Here is a 25,469-nt window from a genome sequence, read left to right as displayed (position 1 = left end):
ATATGTGAAATTAATTCTGAACTTTTTATTTTTCTGAGCCTTATTCTGACTCAATTATGATAAACAACTTAAGTTTTAAGTTGTGATAAATAGTGCTGTTAGATAAATTGAGTGATAAAGTCAATGATAAACTGAGAACTTGTGAAATCAACCTAATAAAACATGAGTACCTATTCTTGTCATAAGTTTAATAATCCTTTTTCCTAATGCAACATCTTATTTAAGAGATATAACTTGTATGTTATTTTTACTTTTCATCTCGGTTAATTCAAAACTCTATTAAAGCCTGCAATTTTTAATTTCATGTTTTTTCATAAATGTTCAGTTTGATTTATAAATTAGAATTGCATTCTCCAATCTTATATTATTTCTTTTACTTTTAAAATTACATTGATAAGCTGACTGTTTAAGAATCATTCTCATGATTCATTCGTCTGTTATGCCTCCTTTTTAAAGCTTCAGCACTGAAGGTCTTTTGACAAACCAATATTTATAACAGTTTGACAGCAGGATGAGGAACAGCGTTTGTCTTTGTAACAGCTTGAAGAAAGACCCTTTCCAGGACCCAGTCATGCAGTTACAATCTTGACCTCTTTCTTATGCTGGGAACATGCATACAGCAGCACCTCCCATGTGTTTTCTTGTCCCATTGACTGTCCATTCACTTCCCATCTGTTTTGCAGTCTTAAAGGAACAGAAGGGGCCCTCTTCTTATAAATCTGTCTTTGCAGGTGATAAATGATGTCCTCTCTGTTTAAGGGCTGCCTGGGTGGTTTTCCTTTTCTTAAAATGTTTCAACTTTTCTCCTAACAAAATTCAAAGTAAATATGCTTTTAAAAATAAGAGGAAAAGAAAAAATGATGGATTTTTTAAAAAGCATTTTTAATTGACTATGACAGAATATTTTACTGATCTTTTTTTAGTCTTCCCGGTTAATTGCCTAAATCATATTTTTTAAAATGTATTGATATTTAAGTTTTTCTGTGTGGGCAAAAGGAATGTATTCATTTTGAAATAGTATATTTTAACTTTTTTTTGAGAAAAAGAAATGTATCATTAATGAGTTAGGATATAAAATAATTTTCAAAGTTTTTGTCATAATTTGAGTTGATAGATATAATTAATATGGAACATTTTATATATTAAAGAATAAAACAATTAAGAGTAAACAAATGTAACCTTATAGTGGAATCTAACTTTTACATTTAAAACGATGATCATGAATCCTATAAAAATTATGATTTTTAGTTCTGTTGCTGAAAATAAATGCTGTAAGTATGGATACTTATATTGTTGGGTATTCCAAGAATTGAGCAGAAATAAAAATAATTTATTTTTTCTCCCATGCAGAAATTATTCCTACAGGTTAAATGTGACAAATATTGTTACCCCATCACCCTATAGAATATTCTTAAAGTACCATTTTAAAAAGCATTGACAGTATAAAAAGACCACTTTTAGAACACTATGGTATACTGTGTGAATCAGCTGGCTAATGGTATATCTCTTACAAACTAGCTTGTTGGTTTGTTTATTAATTCCCTGGCTTATCCCAAAGGATTTGAGGCAGTTTACAAACATGTCTTCTACGCAAAGATAAAAATACTTAAGTGAAAAAGTTGGGTAGAAGGAAAGGGAAAATCCAGGCAAGTGAAATACAGTGAAACGTGGGATAAGATTGGTACCCCTCAAAATACATGCTCATGTTTCTATATACAAGCTTATCTTGTACACTTCATTTTTTTGCATTTCATAGATACTGCATTGTTTACAAATTGAAGATTTGTGGCAACCCTGTGTCAAGCAAGTCTGTTGGCACCATTTTTCCCCAATGGCATTTGCTCACTTTGTGTCTCTGTCACATTTTGGTAATTCTTACGATATTTCAAACTTTTCATTATTATTATATCTGTTATGGTGACCCGTGATCAATGATCTTTGATGTTATTATTGTAGTTGTTTTGGGGCGCCACTAACCATGTTCATATAAGATGATCAACCAAATCGAAAAATGTGTGTGTTCTGACTACACAACCGGGGCTGTTCCCCATCTCTCTCTCTCTCTCCCTGGACTGCCATTTCCCAGGACACAGTATTGAAATTAGGCCAGTTAACAACCCTACAATTACCACTGTATATTCAAGTGAAAGGAAAAGTTGTACATCTTTTACTTTAAGTCAAAAGTTATGAGGACAATGTGTCAAAAGACAAGATAGGCCTAAGAGTTATGCCTCTTATGCCAGTTAGTTAGCCAAGTTGTGAACGGAAAGGAAATGTTCTTGAAGGAAGTTAAAAGTGCTACTGCAGTGAACATACAAATGGTGAGAAAGTGAAACAGCCTTATTGCTGTTATGGAGAAAGTTGTGGTCTGGATAGAAGATCAAATCAGCCATGACATTCCCTTAAGTTAAAGTCTAATCTAGAGCAAGGCCCCTAATTCTTCAATTCTGTGAAAGCTGGGAGAGGTGTGAAGAAGCTGCAGAAGAAAACTTTGAAGCCAACAGAGCTTGGTTCATGAATTGAAGGAAAGAAGCTCTCTCCATAACATAAAAATGCAAGGTGAAGCAGCAAGTTATTCCAAAGACCTAGCTAAGATAATTAATGAAAGTGGCCATACTAAACAACAGATTTTCAATGGAGATGAAACAGCCCTGCTGGAAGAAGAGGCCATCTAGAACTTTTCTAGCTAGAGAGGAGAAGTCAATGTCTGGCTTCAAAGCTTCAAAAGACAGTCTGGCTCTTGTTAGGGGCTAATGTAGCTGATGACTTTAACTGGAATACTCATTTACCATTCCAGAAATCCTTGGCTCTTAAGAATTATGCCAGATCTACTCTACCTGTGCTCTATCAATGGAATAACAAAGCCTGAATGACAGCATATCTGTTTACAGCAAGGTTTACTAAATATTTGAAGCTCACTATTGAGACCTGTTCAGAAAGAAAGATTTCTTTCAAAATGTTACTGCTCAGTGACCACACATTTGGTCATCCAAGGGCACTGATGAAGATGAACAAGGAAATTAATGTTGTTTTCATGCCTGCTTACACAACGTCCATTCGGCAGCCTGTGGATCAAGGAGTAATTTTGACTTAATACCTCATAAGATTATAACTGGCATAGATAGTGATTCCTCTGAGGGATCTGGGCAAAGTAAATTGAAAACTTTCTGGAAAGTATTCAATGTTGTAGATGCTGTTAAGAACATTTTTGATATGTGGGAGGAGGTTAAAATGTCAACGTTAACAAGAGTTTGGAATAAGGTGATTCCAACCCTCATAGATAACTTTGAGGCCTTCAAGACTTCAGTTGAGAACGTAACTGCAGATGTGGTGGAAATAGCAAAAGAACTAGAATTAGAAGTGGAGCTTGAAGATGTGACCAAATTGCTACAATCTCATGATAAAACTTGAATTGATAAGGAGTTGCTTCTTATGGATAGCAATGAAAAGTGGTTTTTTGAGATGGAATATACTCCTGGTGAAGATATTGTGAGCATTGTTGAAATGACAGTAAATGATTTAGAATATTATATAAACTTAGTGGATAAAGCAGTGGCAGGGTTTGAAAGGATTGACTCTAGTTTTGAAGTTCTTCTACTGTGGGTAAAATGTCATCGAACAGCATCACATGCTACGGAGAAATATTCCTGAAAGGGAGAATTAATCTATGTGATAAACTTCATAGTTGTCTTATTTTAAGAAATAGCCACAGCCACCCCAACCTTCAGTAACCACCACTGTGACCAGTCAGCAGCCATCAACATAGAGGCAAGACCCTCCATCAGCAAAAAGATTATGACTCACCTAAGGTTCAGAGGATTGTTAGCATTTCTTAGCAATACATTTGTGTGTGTGTGTGTGTGTGTGTGTTTTGTGTGTGTGTGGCAAAGTCTCACTCTGTTCCCTGGGCTAGAATGTGGTGGCGTCAGCCTAGCTCACAGCAACCTCAAACTTCTGGGCTCAAGCAATCCTTCTGCTTCAGCCTCCCGAGTAGCTGGGACTACAGGCATGTGCCACCATGCCTGGCTAATTTTTTCTATATATTTTTAGTTGTCCAATTAATTTCTTTCTATTGTTGGTAGAGAGACGAGTTCTCACTCTTGCTCAGGCTGGTTTTGAACTCTTGACCTTGAGCAATCCACTCACCTTGGCCTCCCAGAGTGCTAATAAAATATTTTTAATTAAGGTGTGTACATTGTTTTTTTAGACATACTGCAATTCCACACTTACTAGATTACAATATGGTATTATAAAAACAGCTTTCATATGAACTGGTAAACCAAAAATTTTTACGACTCACTTTATTACAATAGTTACTTTATTGTAGTGGTCAGGAACCGAACCCACAGTATCTCCAAGGTATGTCTGTACTTTGCTAGAGGTAATCTGCAATTTAGCCCTGAGCTTCCTAGTGGCTCATGCAAAACGGAAAGTAAAATTTATTATGTAATTCATGGTTGCCATCAGACAACAACATAGCAGTTGCTTAGGAGAAGCATAGGTATTCCTGGTACACATACCTAAGAGAAATTTCTCTCCTGGAGATAAATTATCCCTAGAGAAATAGATGAATTATACATACCCCATACAGTCTTCCATAAATGTTATTTCTTTTTGCAGCTGTGCCTTTCAGTAAGTATCAGGTAGTCAAAAGTTCAAGGTTTTAGACTTATTGACAGGCACCTGGAGCGGCACTTTTTCTTGTTAGTTAAGGTAGAGCCTTAATCATTAATAGTTAGCTGAGCTGAAATTAGAGTTGCTATCCATTTATGAAAGTTGAAGGGTCTAACAAGTATAAAAATCTGAGTATAGGACTACTCCATGTTCATCCATACTGAAGTCTTTTGGGGAAATAGGCTTCAGAAAACAAAGTTATTTGAAGAGGTTTTGATCATGTTAGCCAAAAGAAGCCTGATAGAAATATTTGCATTAAAAGAGTTCAAAAAGAAAGCTGAAATTATCCACAAATCATTATTGAGCTATTTAATTAGCAGACATAAGTTGTAATTTACCTTATAGACTTTCTTTCTAAATTATTGGGTTTGGGGTCTTAAAATAGAACTTTTTAAATAATCGTCTTGAATGTTTGAATTAAGTATTGATTAAGTCAGATTACTCAGCTATGAATGGATGAATATTCATGGGAATCTATTACATAGCAAGTGCTGTGCTAGGCAGAGTGTTTTTAAATGACAGGCTTCTGGGTAAGTAGATAATTCATACAAGCAGTCCCTGCTGTTCCCTGCATTGATTTTCAGGGAGAAAAGAAAAAAAAAAAAAAACATAAAAATGATCTTTCCAAGATGAATTATGTAGCTTCATGGGAATAATATTGTAATTTGTGACTACATTTTTTACCAGAAGATTAAAATCAAGTAAATAAAAAGATAGTAAGGGGCCAGGCATAGTGATTCATGCCTATAATCCCAGCACTTTGGAAGGCTGAGGCAGGAGGATTGCTTGAGGCCAAGAGTTTGAGATCAGCTGGGGCAGCATAGCGAGGCACTGTCTCTACCAAAACTAAAAAAAATTATCTGGGTGTGGTGGTGTATACCTGTAGTCCCAGCTACTCGGGAGGCTGAAGTGAGAGGATCTTTTAAGCCCAAGAGTTTGGGGTTACAGTGAGCTATGATCAGGCCATTGCACTCCAGCCTGGGTGACAGAGTTAAGACCCTGTCTTTTAAAAAAGAAAGGAAAAAGAAAAAGATACTAAGGAATAAACAAAAAGACAAGTTAAAAAGGATGCATAGGCCCGGCGCTGTGGCTCACGCCTGTAATCCTAGCTCTTGGGAGGCCGAGGCGGGCGGATTGCTCAAGGTCAGGAGTTCAAAACCAGCCTGAGCGAAACCCCGTCTCTACTATAAATAGAAAGAAATTAATTGGCCAACTGATATATATATAAAAAATTAGCCGGGCATGGTGGCGCATGCCTGTAGTCCCAGCTACTTGGGAGGCTGAGACAGAAGGATCGCTTGAGCCCAGGAGTTTGAGGTTGCTGTGAGCTAGGCTGACGCCACGGCACTCACTCTAGCCTGGGCAACAAAGCAAGACTCTGTCTCAAAAAAAAAAAAAAAAAAGGATGCATAATATGCATATAATTGATTAGAACAGTAAATTTCAATATTAAATTTTAAAGTAATGTGGGCTTTGAATTCTTCTAGACAGATTCCTTCATTTTATAAAGAAAAAGAAATGAGGACTGTGACTTGATTATAGTCATAAGGTTAATGGCAAAATACCACATTGTCATATACCTCATAAGGTATATATTACATTATGTTCTCTACTTTATGAAAACCTTATAAAATAACTGCCCATTGACAATTAGAGGTATTATACTAGGGATTCCTAAAAAAAAATAATTTATCAAACACTTCTTTGATCATTGTGTACTACTGTGAAGTTCATGTTTTAGCAGATTTTGTCTACAACAGACTTATTTTCTTTTTTATTAGAAACATAGCTACCAATTGTAGGTCCTAATCAGCCTAAGTAATAGTTGTTAGGAAAATGAATGTAATTCTGGCCCAAATGAAGATTTCCATTTGAATTTTTGAAATAATGGAAACAACTTAGCCTTCACAGACCTTAGAAGTCTGGGAACCCCAACTTTAAAAGTACCGTACCAGTCTTAAACAGCTTTCCTGGACATGTGAATTGATGCCTCCTCCTTCTGTAACAAGCAGAAATATTCTCTTTGTCTTCATTAATGAGTCTGTTTAAAAATAATCATGCCTATTTCTAGGGGGAAAACTATAGGGCCAACATTTTGAAGATAAGTGCTAGATTTAGCTATACACTATTATCTCTTTGGTTAATCCTTTTATCAACTGTAAAAGGTGCACTTTTTTTTTCTTGTGCTAAATCCGAGATTTTTCTTGAGCTAAATCTGAGATTTTGACTGTATCTTTGAGAATCTTGAATCTGGTCTCTCATTACCTTTAGTTCTTCCCTTGTTTCCCCTAGACCCTATATTCCTTTAAATATTGAGTTCTAAAGGGCACTTATACAGTGTAATTGCCTAATAAAAAGCAAACTTTTTCTGGAATGACATATATTACATAATAAGAATTGTTCCTTTCATTTCAGTGCTATAGTGAACAACTTTTTACAGTGGAATTTCACAAGGTGTCTTAAAGCTTGGTACAAAGTGCTTGTGCAGCATGTTATAAAATAGTTCTGTTAAGGTACAGTTGGATCTTTGGATATGTGGTTTGCTAAAAGTACACTGCATTAGTAAGTTTGCAGCTTGCTTTTTAATGCTTTCTTTAAAAATATCAAAAGTTGTAAAAGGTTTATTTCAGTGCATGTGGTAGTGTTTTGTGTGTGGTTCTTTGTTCCTATTCTAAACTCTTATTAACCACTGAAGTGAACCTTCTCCCAGGTTTGGCCTTTTGGTATTCACAGTGTATTCAAAACCTAATTACAGATTAGTCTATATTTGAGACCTTTAGACCAAGTATCAGAAGACCCAAAGAGAAAATGAGAGAAGCAGTATCATTTCGTGTAGAGATAAAGAGTCCCAAAACATGAATGGGTGTCAAGTCATCTGAAGAAAAGAAAAAAAGAAAAGGAACTTCATTCACTGAGACGGTTTATGAGTTGGGGATTATGGGAATATTCATGACTCAGTCAAGAAGCACAATGAATTGATGTTTGAAATAACTCATCTTTTAAGTAAACATTGGATAAATGGAAAGTAGCTTCAGTATTCACTACATGTAGAATTTGCTATTCCTGTGTAAAAGAAATAGCAGTTTGTTAATCCCTTCTTGAGTTGGTTTAATTTATCAAGTAAATCACAAATTTTACAAGAATACTCTATGAATATTTCATTCAAATATTTAATAGAAAATTTTAATTTTTTAATTATGCTGATCTGTACACACATTTTTATGAGAAAGAAATTTCTAATGGTACAATAGTTAACAGTAATATTTTGGAATTTGAAAACATTGTAAAACTGTTAGTTTGGAAACATCAGAACATAGAAAGTTTTAGTTGCTACCTCATTTTTAATGGATAATTTGGTTTTCTTTGTAGCCAGATGGCATAGTTAGTATACAAGACAGTCTTGGAAACTTATATCAAAATTTAAAATGAATGAATTTAAGTATGGGAAATAATGCTGCTTATTACTTGTAATGTAGCTTTCTTGCCAAACATGAAATCAGAGTATAGTTTCTAAAGCTGCAAGTGAATATATATATGTAGTCAGCATATTTCAGCCTTGATAATAAGATGTGATAATTAGGTTGAAGGTTTTTCCCACAGCACTAGTATTGTGTTGTGAGAGCTGAGTATTCCTCTGATCTCTGTTGCTTATCTGGTTCAGGTATGACCCACCAGCTTTCCTTAACCTTCATTGTCAATGTGTAGCCTGTTCCCAGTCTTGCTAGTGATCTTATCTTCTGTCCTCTTGGTCAATGGTATAATATTCAGGAAGCCAGCTAAGTGGGGTTTTTTTCCCTCCTCCTCCTTGATTGATAACCCATGGCCCTTACTTATTTTCTGTGCCATATTTTCAGGAGCTTCATTCATCTATCATTTATTGAGTATTTATTGAGCATATATAATCATCCAGACATTATTCTAGACACTGAAGATGCTGGTGTCCGTTTCATACTCTTGTATTGTTCTCCAAGGGTTTATCCAAGTGTGTATAGATTTAGTCTCCTCAAGAGGTCATATTTATTAGAATATTTTACAGTTTTGTCATCATTAGGTACAGGACTACTTAGGAAGTATCAGTAACTGTTGTGTTTCCTGATTTTTACTGAAATGTGTCTTATTTCATGTCAAACATAAAACTTAAATAAAATTAAAATAATAGCATTTGCTTTATTATGATTACGAGTTAGCATGGTGTAGCAGATCTTGTGTATATTTGTGAATCAAAGGAGCGTGATCAAGACTAACTTTCCAGGCTTTAATGTCTTCATCTTTAGCAGTGATACCTGCAGGGTTCTGTGAAGGTGAAATGAAATGCCAGATTTGAAATGCCACAGTAGAAACTTCATAGACTTAGAGTGAGAGGGTAAGCAAGGAATGCTTCCCAAAGGTAGCGTGTCATCTTTGTCCCCATATCACTCCATCAAGTACATTGTATAAGTGAAAGAACAAATAAATGAATGTTTTTAGATAGTGTTGAAAGGATACGTTTACCACAGTTGCTCCTTTTTCTTTTTTACTTACTTCAGTTCTCCCTCCATTCTCCCCTCCCTTCTTACCTCCTACCCCCATTACTTCCTGATAATTAACTTAAATGCCTTTTGTCATTCCTGAGATTTCAAGGCATGGTAGTACTGTGTTCTGATATCCTAATTGTAAAATATTTTATATAATAAAGGCATAGTGTCTTAAGGGAATTTTGGCAATTTTGTATTCTGTGGTTTTTATATTACAGTTAATTAGTCATTGTATTAAAACTGTCCTCTTCTTGGGGAAAAAAGGAGAAAAAAGAAAGAAAAATTAAATTTAAAAAAAAAAAGAAAAACAATTAGTCATTGTACTTTCATTTATAAAAGAAATGCTTGCATCTTAATTTTAGAATTTGACTTTCATTTAGACCTTATAGAGTCAGACACCTGCATCAGAGTGGCTCTTGGTATATTTCAGTCCAAATAGATCCTGCTTTTAACAATCTCTTGTAAGTGAGGCTACTGTACCTCATGCCTGCAGATAGGATAGAGGTCATTGACAGGGCAAAGGATGGACAGATCTAGGCCTACAGCTGCCCTGTGGTATTCAAATCATGTATTAAGTAGAATTGGATTTCCCCTCTTCACATAATTCAGCATTCCCAAGTAGAAATATTTGTCAATGAAATGTTTAGAGGAGCTGCTGAGTCTCTAAACAACTGTTTGAGATTGCTATGTGTTGTGTTACTTGAGTTAAATGACTTTAAAGACCCATCCGTTTCAAAAATTCTGAGACAATTTAAAACTTTTTTCTCCTACTTTCGTCCCTTTTAAAAAATTATTCAGCTGATGAACTCCATTTATGTGAAACTTTTGTATTCGTTGAAAAAAATAGGTTGTTTCTAAGCAACAAGATGAATTACTTTTAAAACAAAGAATGTGGCCTTATTTGGGGAAAGGAAATATGTTTACTGATTTGACTGCTGTCTAAAAAAAATTTTTTTTGAATGGAAGTCAGCCTGCCAAAAAATACAGACTTAAATTTCTACGAGATGGGTTGGGATTATTTTTTCTGGTTTCTCTAGTTTAATTTTATATATAAGGCGTTAATACTGTCTTTGTGATAACTATTATATTTTCGCAAATAGTTTGATTTAAACAATAGGATTTTTCCCCACAGATTTTATATTAGTGTCAATCTAATACCAAGAATTAGTAGTGTTAAATTACTGGAAAAAGAACATGAAAACATTATGTTCTTTGTTTGTAACATCATAGACTTTGTTGAGTTCTGGCAAGGCTAGTAAGAATTCATAAGAAGCACAATTCTTCCTTTTATTGAGTACTCATCACTAATACTATCTTACTGGTAAAAAGGGATACCTACCTCTTCAATGGCAGATGTTTACTTTCAAGTGTAAAAGATTTAAACATTGACTATTAAATGCATCCTTTATAATTTTCCTGTGGATAGAAAGTAGGATGTTTGCCAATTTTGCTTCTAGATCACTAGCTTTAAATCAGACAGCCAACCACTTTAATTAATAATTCTCAATATGTTAAACTGTGTTAAAAGGACAGAAATACTTGTTAGCATGCTTGCTGTAACTTATATTTTAAAATAGGAGGTATATAATTAAGTTAGCAATGAAGTAGTATAGATCATGACTTTTCCACTTTTAATAGGGGATTGCATGTACTGTGAATAGTTCACATTTGTGGAGGAAATCTACATTTCAGAGAGAAATTGTAGATTTTTTTAAAGAGATGGCATCTTGCTATGCTTGAACCCAGGCTGGATTCCAGCTTCTGGACTCAAGCAGTCCTCTCACTTCAGCCTCCCGAGTAGCTGGGACTGCAGGCACATGCCACCACACCCAGCAAGAAATTATACATTTTACTTGGAAGTTTATAAACATGAAAATCAAATAAATAATATTAATTAACATTTAGTGGCTCTGGTGTTTTTAAACTTTTCTTTCCTTATTCACAGCTGGAAAAGTACTTTTTTTGTATGTGTTTTTAAAGTACATGCCCTTCTCATGTTCATTGCAGATATTTCTCACAGTTTCCTTCATCTTTTAATTTTATGACATTTTGACATATAAATAAAAGTGTACATTTCAATGTGGCCATATTGGTTGATATTTTCCTTTGTAATTCCTCCTGTTATTTTATACTTTAAATGTCATCTTTCAGTCTAAGGCTAGTTAAATATCTATTTACTTATATTTTCTTTTAATTTTTTTAAATGGTTTTATTGTTTTATATCTAACTCTTGTGTCAGGCATTGCTAACTATGAGTCTTTGGTTAGGTTTTGGAGAATCTGGGAATTCCATAAAATTCTGTACATAGGCTGGGCATGGTGGCTCACGCCTGTAATCCTAGCACTCTGGGAGGCTGAGGCGGGCTGATCGCTCAAGGTCAGGAGTTGGAAATCAGCCTGAGCAAGAGTGAAACCCCATCTCTATGAAAAAATAAAAAGAAATTAATTGGCCAGCTAAAATATATATAGAAAAAATTAGCCGGGCATGGTGGCTCATGCCTGTAGTCCCAGCTACTCGGCAGGCTGAGGCAGAAGAATCGCTTGAGCCCAGGAGTTTGAAGTTGCCGTGAGCTAGGCTGACACCACGGCACTCTAGCCCGGGCAACAGAGTGAGACTCTGTCTCAAAAAAAAAAAAAATTCTGTACATAATTGTACATATGTCTGTAAGTGCATATTTCTATGTAAGAAACCATATCTTTTATTAGATTCTAAAAGGATCTGTCACAGATCTCTCCCTCTTCTCCTCTCAAAAAATGGCTAAGAGCTACTACTATAATCCATCTGGACTTTATTTGGATATAAAGTGGTATGATGAGATTCTGATTTTTTTCCCTTTTCCCCAAATAGTTAAAGAAATATACCAGACCAGTTAATAAATAATTATCTCCTATGACTTGTGATATATTTGAAAAACAATTTTTTAAAAAATTTATCATCTCTTTTTATCTGCACAGAGAAAGTTAGAGAAATTCAAGAAAAACTTGATGCTTTCATTGAAGCTCTTCATCAGGAGAAATAAATTGTATTATGTGAGTAAAAAGTCTGTTACTTCATTGGTGCTGACTAAATGCAAAATTTATATTTTAAACTTAATCATTTATTACTGCTTGACTTATATCTGTTTGCTTCTTATGATGTAATAATTTTAATGGCATGAACTTTGAAGCTAGCTTCTGAATTTCATTTGTATAATATTTATTTGGATAACTTGATCGCCTTATGACTGAATTAAAAATATCCTCTAGAACTCATTTTGAACAGAACAAAGAACAGAGAGCTAAGACATTATATGCAGATGACAGATATTTTCTGTATGTAAAGAATTGAACTGCAGTTGTCATTTTTTTCCTCATTGTTCATAGTCTGTGAATAATTATGTGCATGTTAAATATTCAACTTGCAAAGCTTTTTATTTGGCTTGACTAAAAATTTTAATAAGAATAAGATTGTTCTTAATCTTATTCTCTTTTTATTAAAAACATTTAGATAAGCCTTTTTCTGCTTAATTTATATAGCCATAGAATTTAGTATTTAATGTAGGATGTTTCTGTCTGATTCTATAGTCTGACATTATTAAGCATGTTCATAATAAAATATTATATGTTTAAGGACTTCCGTTAAGTAGCATAATCAATTGTTAATTATCACTGAAGAGTTAAAATCAGTAAGTCATTCATTTAAGAAGTTCAGAAAAAGAAAAGGCTATAATTAAGCCATTATTTCAAATATTTCATAACTTTTATCTGTGAGCCTTACCCTACAGGCAACTGCAGCGGGGTCAGAAATGGAAGGAGTAGAAATGTGAAAGGTTTCCGCCCTATCCGCCCTCAGTTCAGTTCAGAAAAGGGTCTTAAGCCAAACTACCTATTCTCCTCTTTTACAGGGGAAACATATTTGGGAAAGCATGCTGGAAAGGGAAGCACAGCTCAGATGGTACATCATTCAGAACAGTACCCCAGCAATGAAGGAGAAAGGAAGGAGTTAGGAAACTTTAGGATAAAGCTTTGTTACTTTGTTTCATTTATTTCTTTCATAAATTAAAACAGATATGTAGAAGTATACAAAAATACATAATCATCTTTAACATAAGCCAAAAATAATTTTGGTGTTTTTTTAAGTGTCTGGGTTTGTAAATGTTTTCTACATCTTCAGTGTGTTATTACAGCCATAAAGTGTTTACAGTATCATCCTAGTCATGGTAGTTACTATGAATAGTTACTATTAGAGATGAACATTTTTAGTACTATCTTGATTTGGTTGGTTCTCCTTTTTAGCACCATTAATGACATCATAGTTTTGTTTATCCATGTGGCCTTTGGGAGAAAACCATGAAAGCCACAGAAACCCCATAAGCTATATTTCTGGTTTATTAATGAAATGAGGAAGTCCAAAGCCAGTCATTGTTTTACATAGTAGTGTCTCTCCCCTAAACGGAACAGTGTGACATCTAGGGTTGCCATTTGCTGCTAGGAACTTGCCTTTTTCCTGCCAGAGTGTCTCTGCCAAGAGCAGGTCAGGGCAGTCGTAAGAGCCAGGTTGTAGTGATATTTGTGCACAGAGAGAGAGGTCCCTAGAGTAGGAAACCATCCCCATTTTTCTTGTTTCCTACCCATCAGTCTCTAAGGCCTTTCCCAACCTTTGTGACTTATGACTCTGTAAACTGTTACAGAATATCTATGAATTGGACAGATCTATTTTGTACCCTGCAGATTCATTTAAAATAATAAATCTGGCAGAATGGTATCCTTGCTTCATTCTGACCATTTTATAAAAGTTACCAAGCATTCTAACAAATAGTTTCTCAATTATAGTTTTAACATCTGTGGAGTTCCTAAGTCATTGTAATTCTAACATTTGCTGAAGCTGTTTATACCCTACATAGCCATGTAGAGATTCTTCTCTACCAATTAATTTTAATATATGTTTTTAACTCTTTTTCTATAAGAAATGAATTCCAGTATATTTTTATTGATGTTTGATAAAATTATGCTAATATTGTTATGATAGATGGTATTCTAAATAATGTTAATAAAACTAGAAAATTTAGGCAATTAAACTTTCAATATTTTTGTAATCATGTAGTAATGAAGTTTGTTTAGAAATTTTACATTTGTCTCCCCAGACCTAAATTTATCAAATGGGTTTATTTTTACAGAATCCTACTCATAATATAATCGCCTGTGCATACATCTGAAGAAAGAAAATTTTAAAGTCTTTTGTCCTGCCTCTTTCTCTTCTGCTCTTCCACCTTTCCAAACATACAATAAAGTCATGGGATAAAAATAATTGATGTGTGTTACAGGCACTTTGACCATCAGCTGCCTTTTGAATGGAAGAACAGTGGTAATGGCATTAACATCCTATTTTGTACTGAGGTGACAAAGTAGGATAATATAATTGGTATGGCCATTAGGTTCGGTCCTTGAAGATAAACTTGCTCTCTGCTTGTTGTCTTATTTGTGGTGGCACTAGTTTAATTCATTAAATGATGTTACTCAATGTCAGTTTCTTTTCCAGAAATACAATGCTAGGTGTCTTGAAATGAAACTTATAGCACTTTTTTTTAAAGTTATCAGTTGTATATAAAATGATAGTTAACCACTAAGTCATTGTCTGTATCTGTAATATTTTATATCCAGAACTATTTGGCCATGATAATTCAATTTATATTCCCCACGTGAAAGAAAACTGGTTAACAGAAGAACCCCTCACATAGGTTAATTTGGATTATAACAATTCAGTGTACACTTAGTGAAAGAAATTTCAAGCCCTTATTAACAGCTTAGAAATTTGCCTTGGAAGCTAAGTCAGTGGCAGGTTACCTATTTGATTCAGTTATTGTTTTTGTACTCTCTGTATCCATTTGAAATTAATTCATTTTTGATGTTGTATACTTAAGTTAGGCTTTCTGTTAACAGTGGGTTTTTTTTTTCCTGTTGACAAAGCCATTGGATTATGACACAGGATGGGGAAGATTAAAGATAATCAGTTGACTGATTTCATTTAAAATATTGTCAAACATCTCAACTAGGCATCAGGAAAAGGCTTCTTTCATAAGACTATTTTAAATAAAAATTATTTCAACAATTAGAATAATGTTTACCATCCTCCTCTTAGCTGAATAAAGAAAAAATTTTAAGTTTAATTTATTGCAGTTCAATTACAATAATACTCTCATGTGTTTTATATAAACATTTTTTAATTGGCTAATGGAGGTTAAAACAAAAAACATGCCGTTTTTTACTTAAGATGTCTATCTCATTTGCTGCCTTTTCATTAAGCCTTTATTAACAAAAATGCCCATTGTGTGACAGTTGTGACAGTTTTTATTTTACAGTTTACATAATTTTATAGTATTCTCGGAATTGTTTTTTGATAACAATGCCCTTACTGTCCCCTCCCTTTTTTTTACATCAATACATTCTTTATTGTGACCCCTCAAGATCTAACACTTGATATGTAAGTAAAGTTGGAGAATATCACACAATATCTCACAGGTAATATTTGTTTTATACTGTTTGATAAGAAAAGTAGATCCACTTTTAAGCAGCTAGTAGCAGTATACATTATTTGGTAGATAGTAGTCAAGAACCTTTTATATTTCTTTCAGGTCTAGGGACAGTTATGAACAGAAAGGGAATCGAGCTCCATAATGTTCTATACAAAGACTAGGAGGTGACCTCACAGGTTAAACCCTTCTAAAGCAGCGCTGGCAGGTAGGGAAACCCCCTCATTGATAGCAGACATTATGCATGTTAATGAACATTTTTGCAGTTGTAAAACATAACCTTTACAACTATGCATCTATTTCTAAAGAAAAAAAGAAATCAGACTATTCCTGTGAACTATAAAAGAAAATGTCCACAGCTGTTTTTCTACAGATGTCTCCCAAGGATTAGTCAGTACTGTTATCACACCTCTTTGTCTCAATTTTAAAAAGAGGAGAAGGAGGATCTTCATTTCTTTGAGGAGATCAGTATTGTAACTTATATAAATAGATGGTAAAAATTAATATTATTAAAAATCTTGTACAAGGGTCCTGATGTTCTCCCCATCCCCCTCAGTAATATGGCTCCTTTCATGGGTTTTTTTTTTCTTTTTAACTGATCTCATACTAAGCATGCTTTTTTTTTTCTTGAAAGCTAGGTATTTATTAAATGCAGATGTTATTGAAAGGAAAATAAAATTCAATCTCAACAGTAAGCCCTGTGTGTTGTGTCTGTAGTTCAAAAATTAGAAATGATTCAAATTTAAACAAAAAAGCAATTTCAGATATTCGATATATAGAAGTTAAATTCTAACTAGACAAGAAATCATTTGTTTTTCATGTTAGAATTTGCAAAGACTGGAGTGGACAAAACTCTCTATGGAAGATTGAGCAATTGTAAATAGATTATATCCAAAATTAAAAAAAAAACAGTATATGTAGGCAATGCACAATAGGAAATAAGTGGTTCTTGCTGCTTCACAGTTTAACCAACTATGCTATAATTCCAAAAGGAGCAGTCACCCTTTCTAGCAGTTCAATTATACTGTCTGTTGTTTGTATTATCACTATTTTCCAGGCTTTATCCTGATGGACTCCTTCCTACAAATTATTTAGCCTCCAAGTAAATGCAAATGAATAGTGTATAAATAAGTAGGGAGCATTGCTGGGAGTGGTGTTTCCTAACCTCACAATTTAGGAATTTTACAAATGTTAAGAGAGTATAGGTTTAAAAGATAAATTCTTTAACTAGTTAATAATTTTGCATTTACTTATTTCAGATGTATTTATCTGAGAAAGAATATGGTATTTTTGCTTTTGAATGAAGGGGATCAAAGTAATGGTTTTTATCTCAGTTCTCTAAGCTGGTATGTGTTATAGTTTCAGACACTTTATCAGTATGGAAATGTGCTTTAAAATATGCTTTCGTTTTGAATGATCATGGCTATGTGTTATTTAAATATTTAAAACTTGTTTTCACTTGTGCACTGTGAATGAACTTTGTATTAAAAAAAACTTTCACACTACATGTAGATATTACTGCAACTTATATTTTGCCTGTGCTTGATCTAAGGTCATTTGTGTAGATGAGTAATTAAAAAATATTTAAATCACATTATAATTCTATTACTGGAGAGCATCTCTTAAATTTTCTCTGTTTTAATGAGGGAGAGAGGAAGAAACCTGTGTACCTAAGGTCATTATTTGACCCCACAGTATAACCACACTCATGGTCTAATAAGCTCTTAATGTGGCTCTTATCTGAATGCTTGAATTTCACATGCCTTGCATTTCACAGTTGTAATTCGTGGTCAACCAATGCTTTTTTTCATATCCTGACACTTGTCAAAACATTTTGGTATTTTCTTTGGTAAAATATATAAAAAATGTTTTCTGATTGCACTTTGCTGCCAAGGCCATCATTTTCATTAATGCTACTAATGTGTTTAGTCATATATGAGGCTTACTAAAAAGTTATAACTAAGTCTTAGGACTGGAAGGAACTTTTAAGATCACTTACTAATAGTTATTAAATTACAGGGCAACAACATGGAAATTAGAATTTTATCCACTTGTCAGAAAATATGGTCATGGTTTACATGATCTAACACTTGCCAAAAGCTCTTGAGACCTCTGATATTTGTGAGACAATATGTAAGGAATAGGTTAACTCTTATCTTTTTGCTTTGCTAAGTATATCTGAGAATTAGGCCAAATCATCAGAAAGCCACACTGCCTGCGCTACTGCTTACCTACTTCTTTCTTTCACTTTCTTGCCCAGGCTAGAGTGAGTGCCGTGGCGTCAGCCTGGCTCACAGCAACTTCAGTCTCCTGGGCTCAGCGATCCTACTGCCTCAGCCTCCTGAGTAGCTGGGACTACAGGCATGTGCCACCATGCCCGGCTAATTTTTTTTGTATATATATTTTTAGTTGGTCAATTAATTTCTTTCTATATTTTGGTAGAGACGGGGTCTTGCTCAGGCTGGTTTTGAACTCCTGACCTCGAGCAATCCGCCCGCCTCGGCCTCCCAGTGCTAGGATTACAGGAGTGAGCCACGGCGCCCGGCCTTACCTACTTCTTTACCTAATATTATGTTGTTGGCTTTTTCATGGACAAATGGAAGATACACAATATCTTTTGCAGAAGTCTATCCTAATGACATGTCTCTACTAATACTTAAGTTTATTAAAGCAAGGATTACTAGATAATTGTGTACCAGCAAAGTTTTCCTTCCGGACAAATGTATATACTGCTTTCCTTCCTACAATGAGAATTCAAACCTTACAGTTTCTTTGCTTCAGCTGCCAGGAAATAGTGAAATTAATTTACCTCTCAACTGAAGGAATGAATGAATTTAATCATTTTTTGCTCCCTTAGTTTATATTCTACTTTTGTTGTTAATCACTCTTTTCCATACATCTTAATGCAAATAGCACGGCATCATTAACAAAATGCAATGCTTACTATTTCTCCTTTAAGAAATGTATTTGTCTAGAGGGCATAAATCAAAAGTTTTCACATTTGCCATGACTCTCCAAGGTGGTACACAGCCAGTCCTCTTGCATGGCAAATATATATAATTTTTCTACAGTTAACTTACATATAGTGAAAACCAGAAATCACCTTACTGATACCTTAAGAACACAGTACATACTCGGTGACAATAGTGTACATGTGTCCCCACTACCTTGAGCAACACTAATAGGACCAAGAAGTGCCTGATGTGTATTGAGAGGAAGGGAGCAGAAAGATACCTAAGTTTGCAGTCATTCCAGAAATATTAACACATGCTTACTAAAAGCCTATTATGAAGTCTTCGTAGGACTCAGAACATTGCAAAGAAGTGTACTACAGCTGGCCATTAGCATTTTGGGATCCATCTAGAAAATCTCCTGAAGCCTTTTTAATGGTCAGTATCCTACCTTGCCAAGGATTGGTCTCATGAAACATTTTTGGTTTTTCTTTTAAATTTTGAAGTTAAGAAGAAAACTTGAATCCAGAACAAAGAAACCCGTATATCTTTTGTTTTGCATCCATTGTCATAGACAATAGTATTTCCATTTTGTATATGAGGAAATAGGCTCAGAAAAATTGTAAGTATCTTGTCAAGATCAGTCTAGTGAGTAGCAAAATTGAAATGTGAAAACAAGTCTGTGAAAACAAGCCTATATACTTTCCAAGATATAATCCCTCTCAAAAATACTTTTAGGAAAATTAACATATTTATGATACTAGGAGCACGTTGGGTACATGATATACTTAGCAAGTGCAAAATGAGCTAACTTATTTTATTATAGAAATGGCCCTGGATGGTTTTCCCTAACCGTACAAGGTTGTTGCATTACAGAGAACGGAATTATCAGTAAAAATATGTGGTTCCCTCTGAGGCCCTGGTGGATAAGACAATCCTGAGATTCAGGAGATCCTAATTTCATGTCTACCCCAGCCTTTAGGAGTAAAAAGTGAGTTCCTTGCAATTTCTCCTCAGCATGTTAATCATGTTAATCTTTCATATGCAGTTTCTCTAAATCTTTTTGACTTAACCCAACTATTAAGATTCAGAATTACTTTTACTTCTTTTAAAATTTTAAAATTTAAAAATTTAAACTCCTTTTTAATTTTTAAAACTTAATATTTTATTTTCCCAGATTACTACTTTTGGCTGTGTTTGGTTTCTAATAAATATAACACTTTTGAAAGGAAAGCTATTAGCAGAAGGCTTTATAATTTCAACTAAATTTATTTTCAGGAATCTTATGTATATTCTTCCTCTAATTCTCTTGCCTTGAGATGTGTCTGGTTTCCCAAGGCCACTAGGATGGAAATAGATGCTTTCCTGCCAAAATTCATATGAGTTTATCTTTTCACGTATCAGAGCTTCCCTAGTATGAATGCTTAATGGACATCTCTGCCATTCGCTGCCGCTACCATTACAGAGGCTCTCAGCAGAAGCACAAAGCCACTCCCATTTTCATACATTTAGATTTCTCTTTCTAAATATCTGAGACATTTACATTCTTGCTAATAGTATTAATTGCTGTGGTCATAGCTGAATCAAGATTGTGAGAGGGTAATTTTATTCATGTCAAAAGCACAATGTTTTGTTATCCTCTTGGTGGAACAAGGCATTTGGACCTGGATTTCTCCCTGTTGGGCGCCCCCCGTTGGTGCGTTTCGCCAGCTGCGTACTCTATGATTGGCTGGGCTTTTGATGTGCAGATACTACAAGTTGGTCACAAACTTGTGTACAATGGGCCTGTTCTGGTTCATGTGAAAATCAACATCCTTTTTTGTGTTACCGGGTGACAGGATGCTACAATACTATTAGCATTTGCAAAGAGTGTGCTCTATCCAAGGGTGTAACCACAGATCGTGTGCTGCTCAGTTTGTGTTTCTCTATTATGTGAGAGACACAAAGAAGCTGAAGGCTGGCAAAGGCCTGTCAAATCTTGTAATGTAGCGCTCGACCCCCAAACTCCACTTGGCCTCCAAGCATCTCTTGTTCCCTGTCCCACCCCTTCCTCTGAATGGGCTCTGAGGTAGGTAAATGAATTCAGCGGCCTGGTAGGCGGGGGATTCCTTTCTGACCTCATTCCTGTACCATTTGTTTGCAGGCTTGTAGGGGGAGAGAAGGACATTTTGGAATCCTTTGTGTCAAATCATTTTCTCGCAGGTTGGGGAGTTAATGGTAACTTTGTCTGAAGCTAGCCAAGCAGAAAGCCTCCACGGATGAGGCGTGGCATGCTCACCCTCCTCAAAACTACAAGATGAGAATATGGAAATAGGAACTTTCTAGAGCAGATGGATATGTAGCACATCTGCATGTTCAGCATCTACTAGTGGAAAGTTTAAACCTTTCTGTGTATTCAAACATAGTTTCTTCATTTTAAAAGTGTTTTTCCCTTTCTGAACCATCATGGCTTCTATACTGACACCTATAGTTTGGATAACCTTTTGTGCAACCAATATTTATATATTGTGAAATATTTCGAAAGCCTTCTACCCGGCTAACTGTATAGAGTATGTTGTGATTTCTAGAAGTTACATCATTTTTTAACCCTCATGTTTACTTTATTTACCTAAAAAATGAACTACAGTTCTAAAAGTGATATCTTTTATTTTGGGGAAAAAAAAAAAGAAAAGAGGCCCAGAAAGAAGAAGAAGCAGTTTGCTTAACTAGTATTAGAGCTAGGAAGTCTTTCTCCTGAACTGCAGACAAGTGTTGTTTCTGTTCCATGAAGATTTAGATCCAGGACCACAAATTCAGTACCTCTAAAGCCAGGCATTTTGTAAAAGAAGTTGGGGATCTAGATATTCATAGGAAACCTCTCTATTTTTAAATGTTACAAGCTAATTTTGAAAGCCTTAAATATTTGTGTGAGTCAAACAAAAACATCTGCAACTACTGTGCTGCCCACTCATGAGTCACTATTTGAGACCTGTGATTTAAACTACCACTTTATGTTAATTTCTGGCTTCAGTGGATTTGGGTAATAATACTTCTAAGGCCTTCTGAAACTAACATGACTTCTGATCTTTTTTAGAGATGTATAGATTTTCTTAGTTGCTTCAGTTTATTTATTATGAGGCTAGACTGGAGGGAAATTCTGATTTACTAAATGCCTACCTTATTGCAAGCATATGTTACTTTTAAATACATTACCTTACTGATTCTTACAACTTCCTAAGGTAGGCATTATCATCATTTTACCAAAAAGTTGACTGTGGCTCAGAGAGGTTGCCTGAAGTTCTACATACAGCTGGCTAGTTGACAGTTGACAAAGGCTTTATGGGATCCCATGTAGGTTTGACTGCAGAGCCCAGGAAAAGAGCAGGAACCATACTAATAGTTTTCTTCCCTTACCTTTTCAACCATCCTGGAGTGGCATTTCCTTTCCATGTCATGAGTCAGTTGGCAAAAAAGTGTATGTATTCATAAAGAGATACCTGTGTGCACTACTTTGAGCACAATGAATAAGTGAAATGCTAAGTTAAAACCCTGATTGAATAAGGCATACATATTTATATAAAAACGTCAAACTTTTGCAAGTTCTGAAAGGCACACTGATGAGCTTCAGCAGGGGAAAATGGTACTTGTCATGCCAATTTTGTACATTTTCATTCTTAATGTTATCAGCAAACTTTAAGGTTTACTAAGGAAGAGGTAGCCCAGAATTTTAATAATTATTTTGTATATGCTACACAGCTTTAAATAAAATCTCACTAACTACATGGTGCTTTCTCATAAAAGAGACTCGGGGTGTGTGTGTGGGTGTGTGTGTGATATCCAGGATTCATGAGAAAGAGTTCATCTCTGCTTTCAGAAAAATCAAACCTATTTGGAGAAAATTATATTAGGAAAGAAGGCCACTGCTGAGAAGGGAAGGCAATGACACATACAGAGTCCAAATTTGGGTCTGTGTCTCAAGAACAAGAGCATAGTGCAGGACCATGAAGCCAAAGAGATAGGCCTTCTAGTCATGCTCCACTGATAGTGACCTTAGTAGAGCCACCTTCCCCTCTGGACCTGATGTATGAAAAGACAGCGAGCTGGATAGTCCCAAAGGTTTCTTCCAGCCCAGATAGCCTGTAAGTTTCTGCCATTGGTTAAACTTGACATCTCAAGATGTTCTCCCAAAACCATCTTTACTATTGATAAGGGAAAATATACCTCCTGGTCCAAGTCAAGGCATTTTCTAGATCACATTATCTTTTAGTTAAAAGCATTGTAATATTTGCCACCAAAGCAGTTATAAGGTATTTCTCTCTTGAATCCTTCTAAATAATGGTAGCTAACATTTACAGAATGCTTACTATTATGTGTCAGATACTGTTGTAAGCTCATAACCCACATGAATGCCGTTAATTCCCACAAGACTGCGAGATATGTACTGTTACTTTCCCTATATTACAGTTTTTAAAAAAATGAAGCTTTTGCTTTGTTTAAGGTGTCAAGTTTACTTAACTTATAAGTGGCAAAACTGGGATTTGTACCTTGGAAATCTGGTTCCAAATCTGCATATAACCATTGTGCTATAATAAAACTGTTTCTTGACTATAAATGTCTAGCAAAGAGGAAGAAGCCACTGTTGGCAAAGGATATCAAAGAAGTTTGAGGGGTTTTGTGGGTTCAGAAAGCAGGTATGTGGGAGCTATAAACTAGATAGTTCCTTCTTCAACAGGAATGTTTGAAACAGAAGCATCTTTGCTGGCTCATTGGCACACCTTACCAAACCCTAGTCCTGGTCCCTGACTGCTTACATCCTCGCTATTGGGGGGAAAGGGTATGAGCACAAGTTAATCTTCATTGGAACAGGGAAGGGCAAGGAGGCCTAAAACCAAAGTAGTTTTGAAAGAAACTGTTGATGGGTATCGAAAGGGACCCCTTAACCTTGAGAGAGGGCACAATGTGAGGTGTGTGAATGCTTCTGTTCATGGCTAAACAGCGAAAGAGATTGGCTTCTTATTTACTAATAGTCCTGGTACCAGGGCCTGCATTTTTCTTATTTTCTTTTTGGCATTTAGAGTACTCAATATGGTTGTTGCATTATCTAATTTTGTATTTTTCTGATTTGGACAGGCTTTTCTTCATTCTTATTTTATACCATTACTTAAATTTACTGTGTCCTGGATATGCTTGATAGAGTAACCTAGGAATAAGGCAAATGATTTTTTTTTAAATGTCCTGGAATCCCAGCATCTAGAAATAAGTTGGCATCTTCTGTAAGCCCTATACAGATGCTTCTTGATTTATGATAGGATTACATCCCAAGAAACCCATCACAAGTTGAAAATATCTAGCCTGGCCTACCTTAAAAGTGCTCAGAACACTTCCATTAGCCTACAGTTGAGCAAAGTCACCCAACACAAAGCCTATTTTATGATAAAGTGTTGAATATTTCATGTAATTTATCAAAAACTGTACCGAAAGTGGAAAAACAATCGTGTATGGGTATTCAAAGTACAGTTTCTACTTTTCCCACCATAGTAAAATCGAAAAATGCAAGTCAAGGACCGTCTGTATATCTGTAAACTGTACTGTCTTTCCTTTAATTCACAGCCAAGCTCTCCTAAAGAGAAGTCATCCCCCTTTCCTTCTTCAGCTCCCTCCAAGCTGGCATTTTCTTTTACCAGCGGCACCACCACCGCCACGTTGCCAGCTGCCCCTCACTAAGGGCACCGGTGACCTTTGTGGCTAATTCCCCCAGACACTTGTTATTCTACTTGGTCCCTTGAGATCCCAGTTATCCTCTCTCTTCCTTTCCCTCCCCTTCTCCTTCTGTGACGTTTAGTACTTTGTGACATACATTCACTCTCTCCCCCTCCCTCTCCATCTCTGTAACCTCTTCCTGCTTGGGCTTCTGTGCCACCACTTTCTCCTGGTTTTCCTTCTCGTAACAAAATGGCTGCTGATTTTCAGTACTGCTTGGAGGCCTTCCTAACGGTTTTCATTCCTTCAGCATTCTGCTTTTCTCAACCACACATTCTCCCTGGCTGATGAGCTCCCTGTCTGAGATAGGATTCTCACCTCTCTTGCTCCATCCGAGTCCTCTCCATGCTCCAAACCCGTATCTCCAGATGTCTACTTACATGTCCCACAGACATTCTGTGCTTATCCAAAATGCAACTAAGGCTTTCACCGTAAAACCTGTCTCTTTTCCACATGTCACTATTCTGGTGCCAGGTACTGTGTACTATCTGCACAAGACAGAAACCTAGGAATCTCCCTCTCCCCAGTACAATCAACAGACCCAATTACCAACTTATATAGTTTTTATCTTAGTATCTCTTATACCCATCCACTCCTTCCTGTCCTACTTCTCTGTGCAAGTCAGATGGCCCACATGTCTCGTCTCCATTATTGCCACAGGCCTTCATCTTCGTCTCTCCTGGGCCACCTTGGCACTCTTGCCAGAACAAAGGATCGAAAATGTAACCCACCATTTGACTAAAATCTATCTCCAGACAGCTGTATATCCCCACTGATAAAATAAGAGTTTGATTGGATGTTCGTTAAAAGTCCTTCTAATGCTGACATTTGTGAATACTTTAATTCTGTTTTTATACAAAACTGTCCTTAATTGGCATATAGGCTTCAAAGTTATTTTCTCATTTAATCTTTAAAATATGTCAAAAAGGTAGTGATGAAATGAATAGAAATTTTCTTATTTTAAGCATTTAACCTTAAATAGTTTGGTTCTGGCACTAAATTTCTGAAATATTTATTGCAACACAGGATGCATTTATAATTCCTTTTGCTGTCAGAGCTGTGCTCAAGATATAAAATGCTTTC

General features: G+C 35.4%; 1 protein-coding gene across 4 annotated transcripts in view; it reads left to right on the top strand.

Annotated features, from left to right (window-relative positions):
* Positions 1–14,474, top strand: part of OPA1 (OPA1 mitochondrial dynamin like GTPase) — an 81,552-nt gene extending 67,078 nt beyond the window's left edge. For all 4 annotated transcript variants that reach the window (XM_012780251.2, XM_012780249.2, XM_012780250.2 and 1 more), the window contains 2 exons: positions 12,143–12,217; positions 14,344–14,474. In XM_012780251.2, the coding sequence (XP_012635705.1) occupies positions 12,143–12,207 (65 nt within the window). In that variant the 3' untranslated portion in view covers positions 12,208–12,217; positions 14,344–14,474. The remainder of the gene's footprint in view (positions 1–12,142; positions 12,218–14,343) is intronic.
* Positions 14,475–25,469: the final 10,995 nt, after the last annotated feature.

The sequence above is a fragment of the Microcebus murinus genome, chromosome 1 (genome assembly GCF_040939455.1).
Source record: "Microcebus murinus isolate Inina chromosome 1, M.murinus_Inina_mat1.0, whole genome shotgun sequence".
In the NCBI taxonomy this organism is placed as follows: Eukaryota; Metazoa; Chordata; class Mammalia; order Primates; family Cheirogaleidae; genus Microcebus; species Microcebus murinus.
This window is presented reverse-complemented; position numbering and strand designations above follow the sequence as displayed.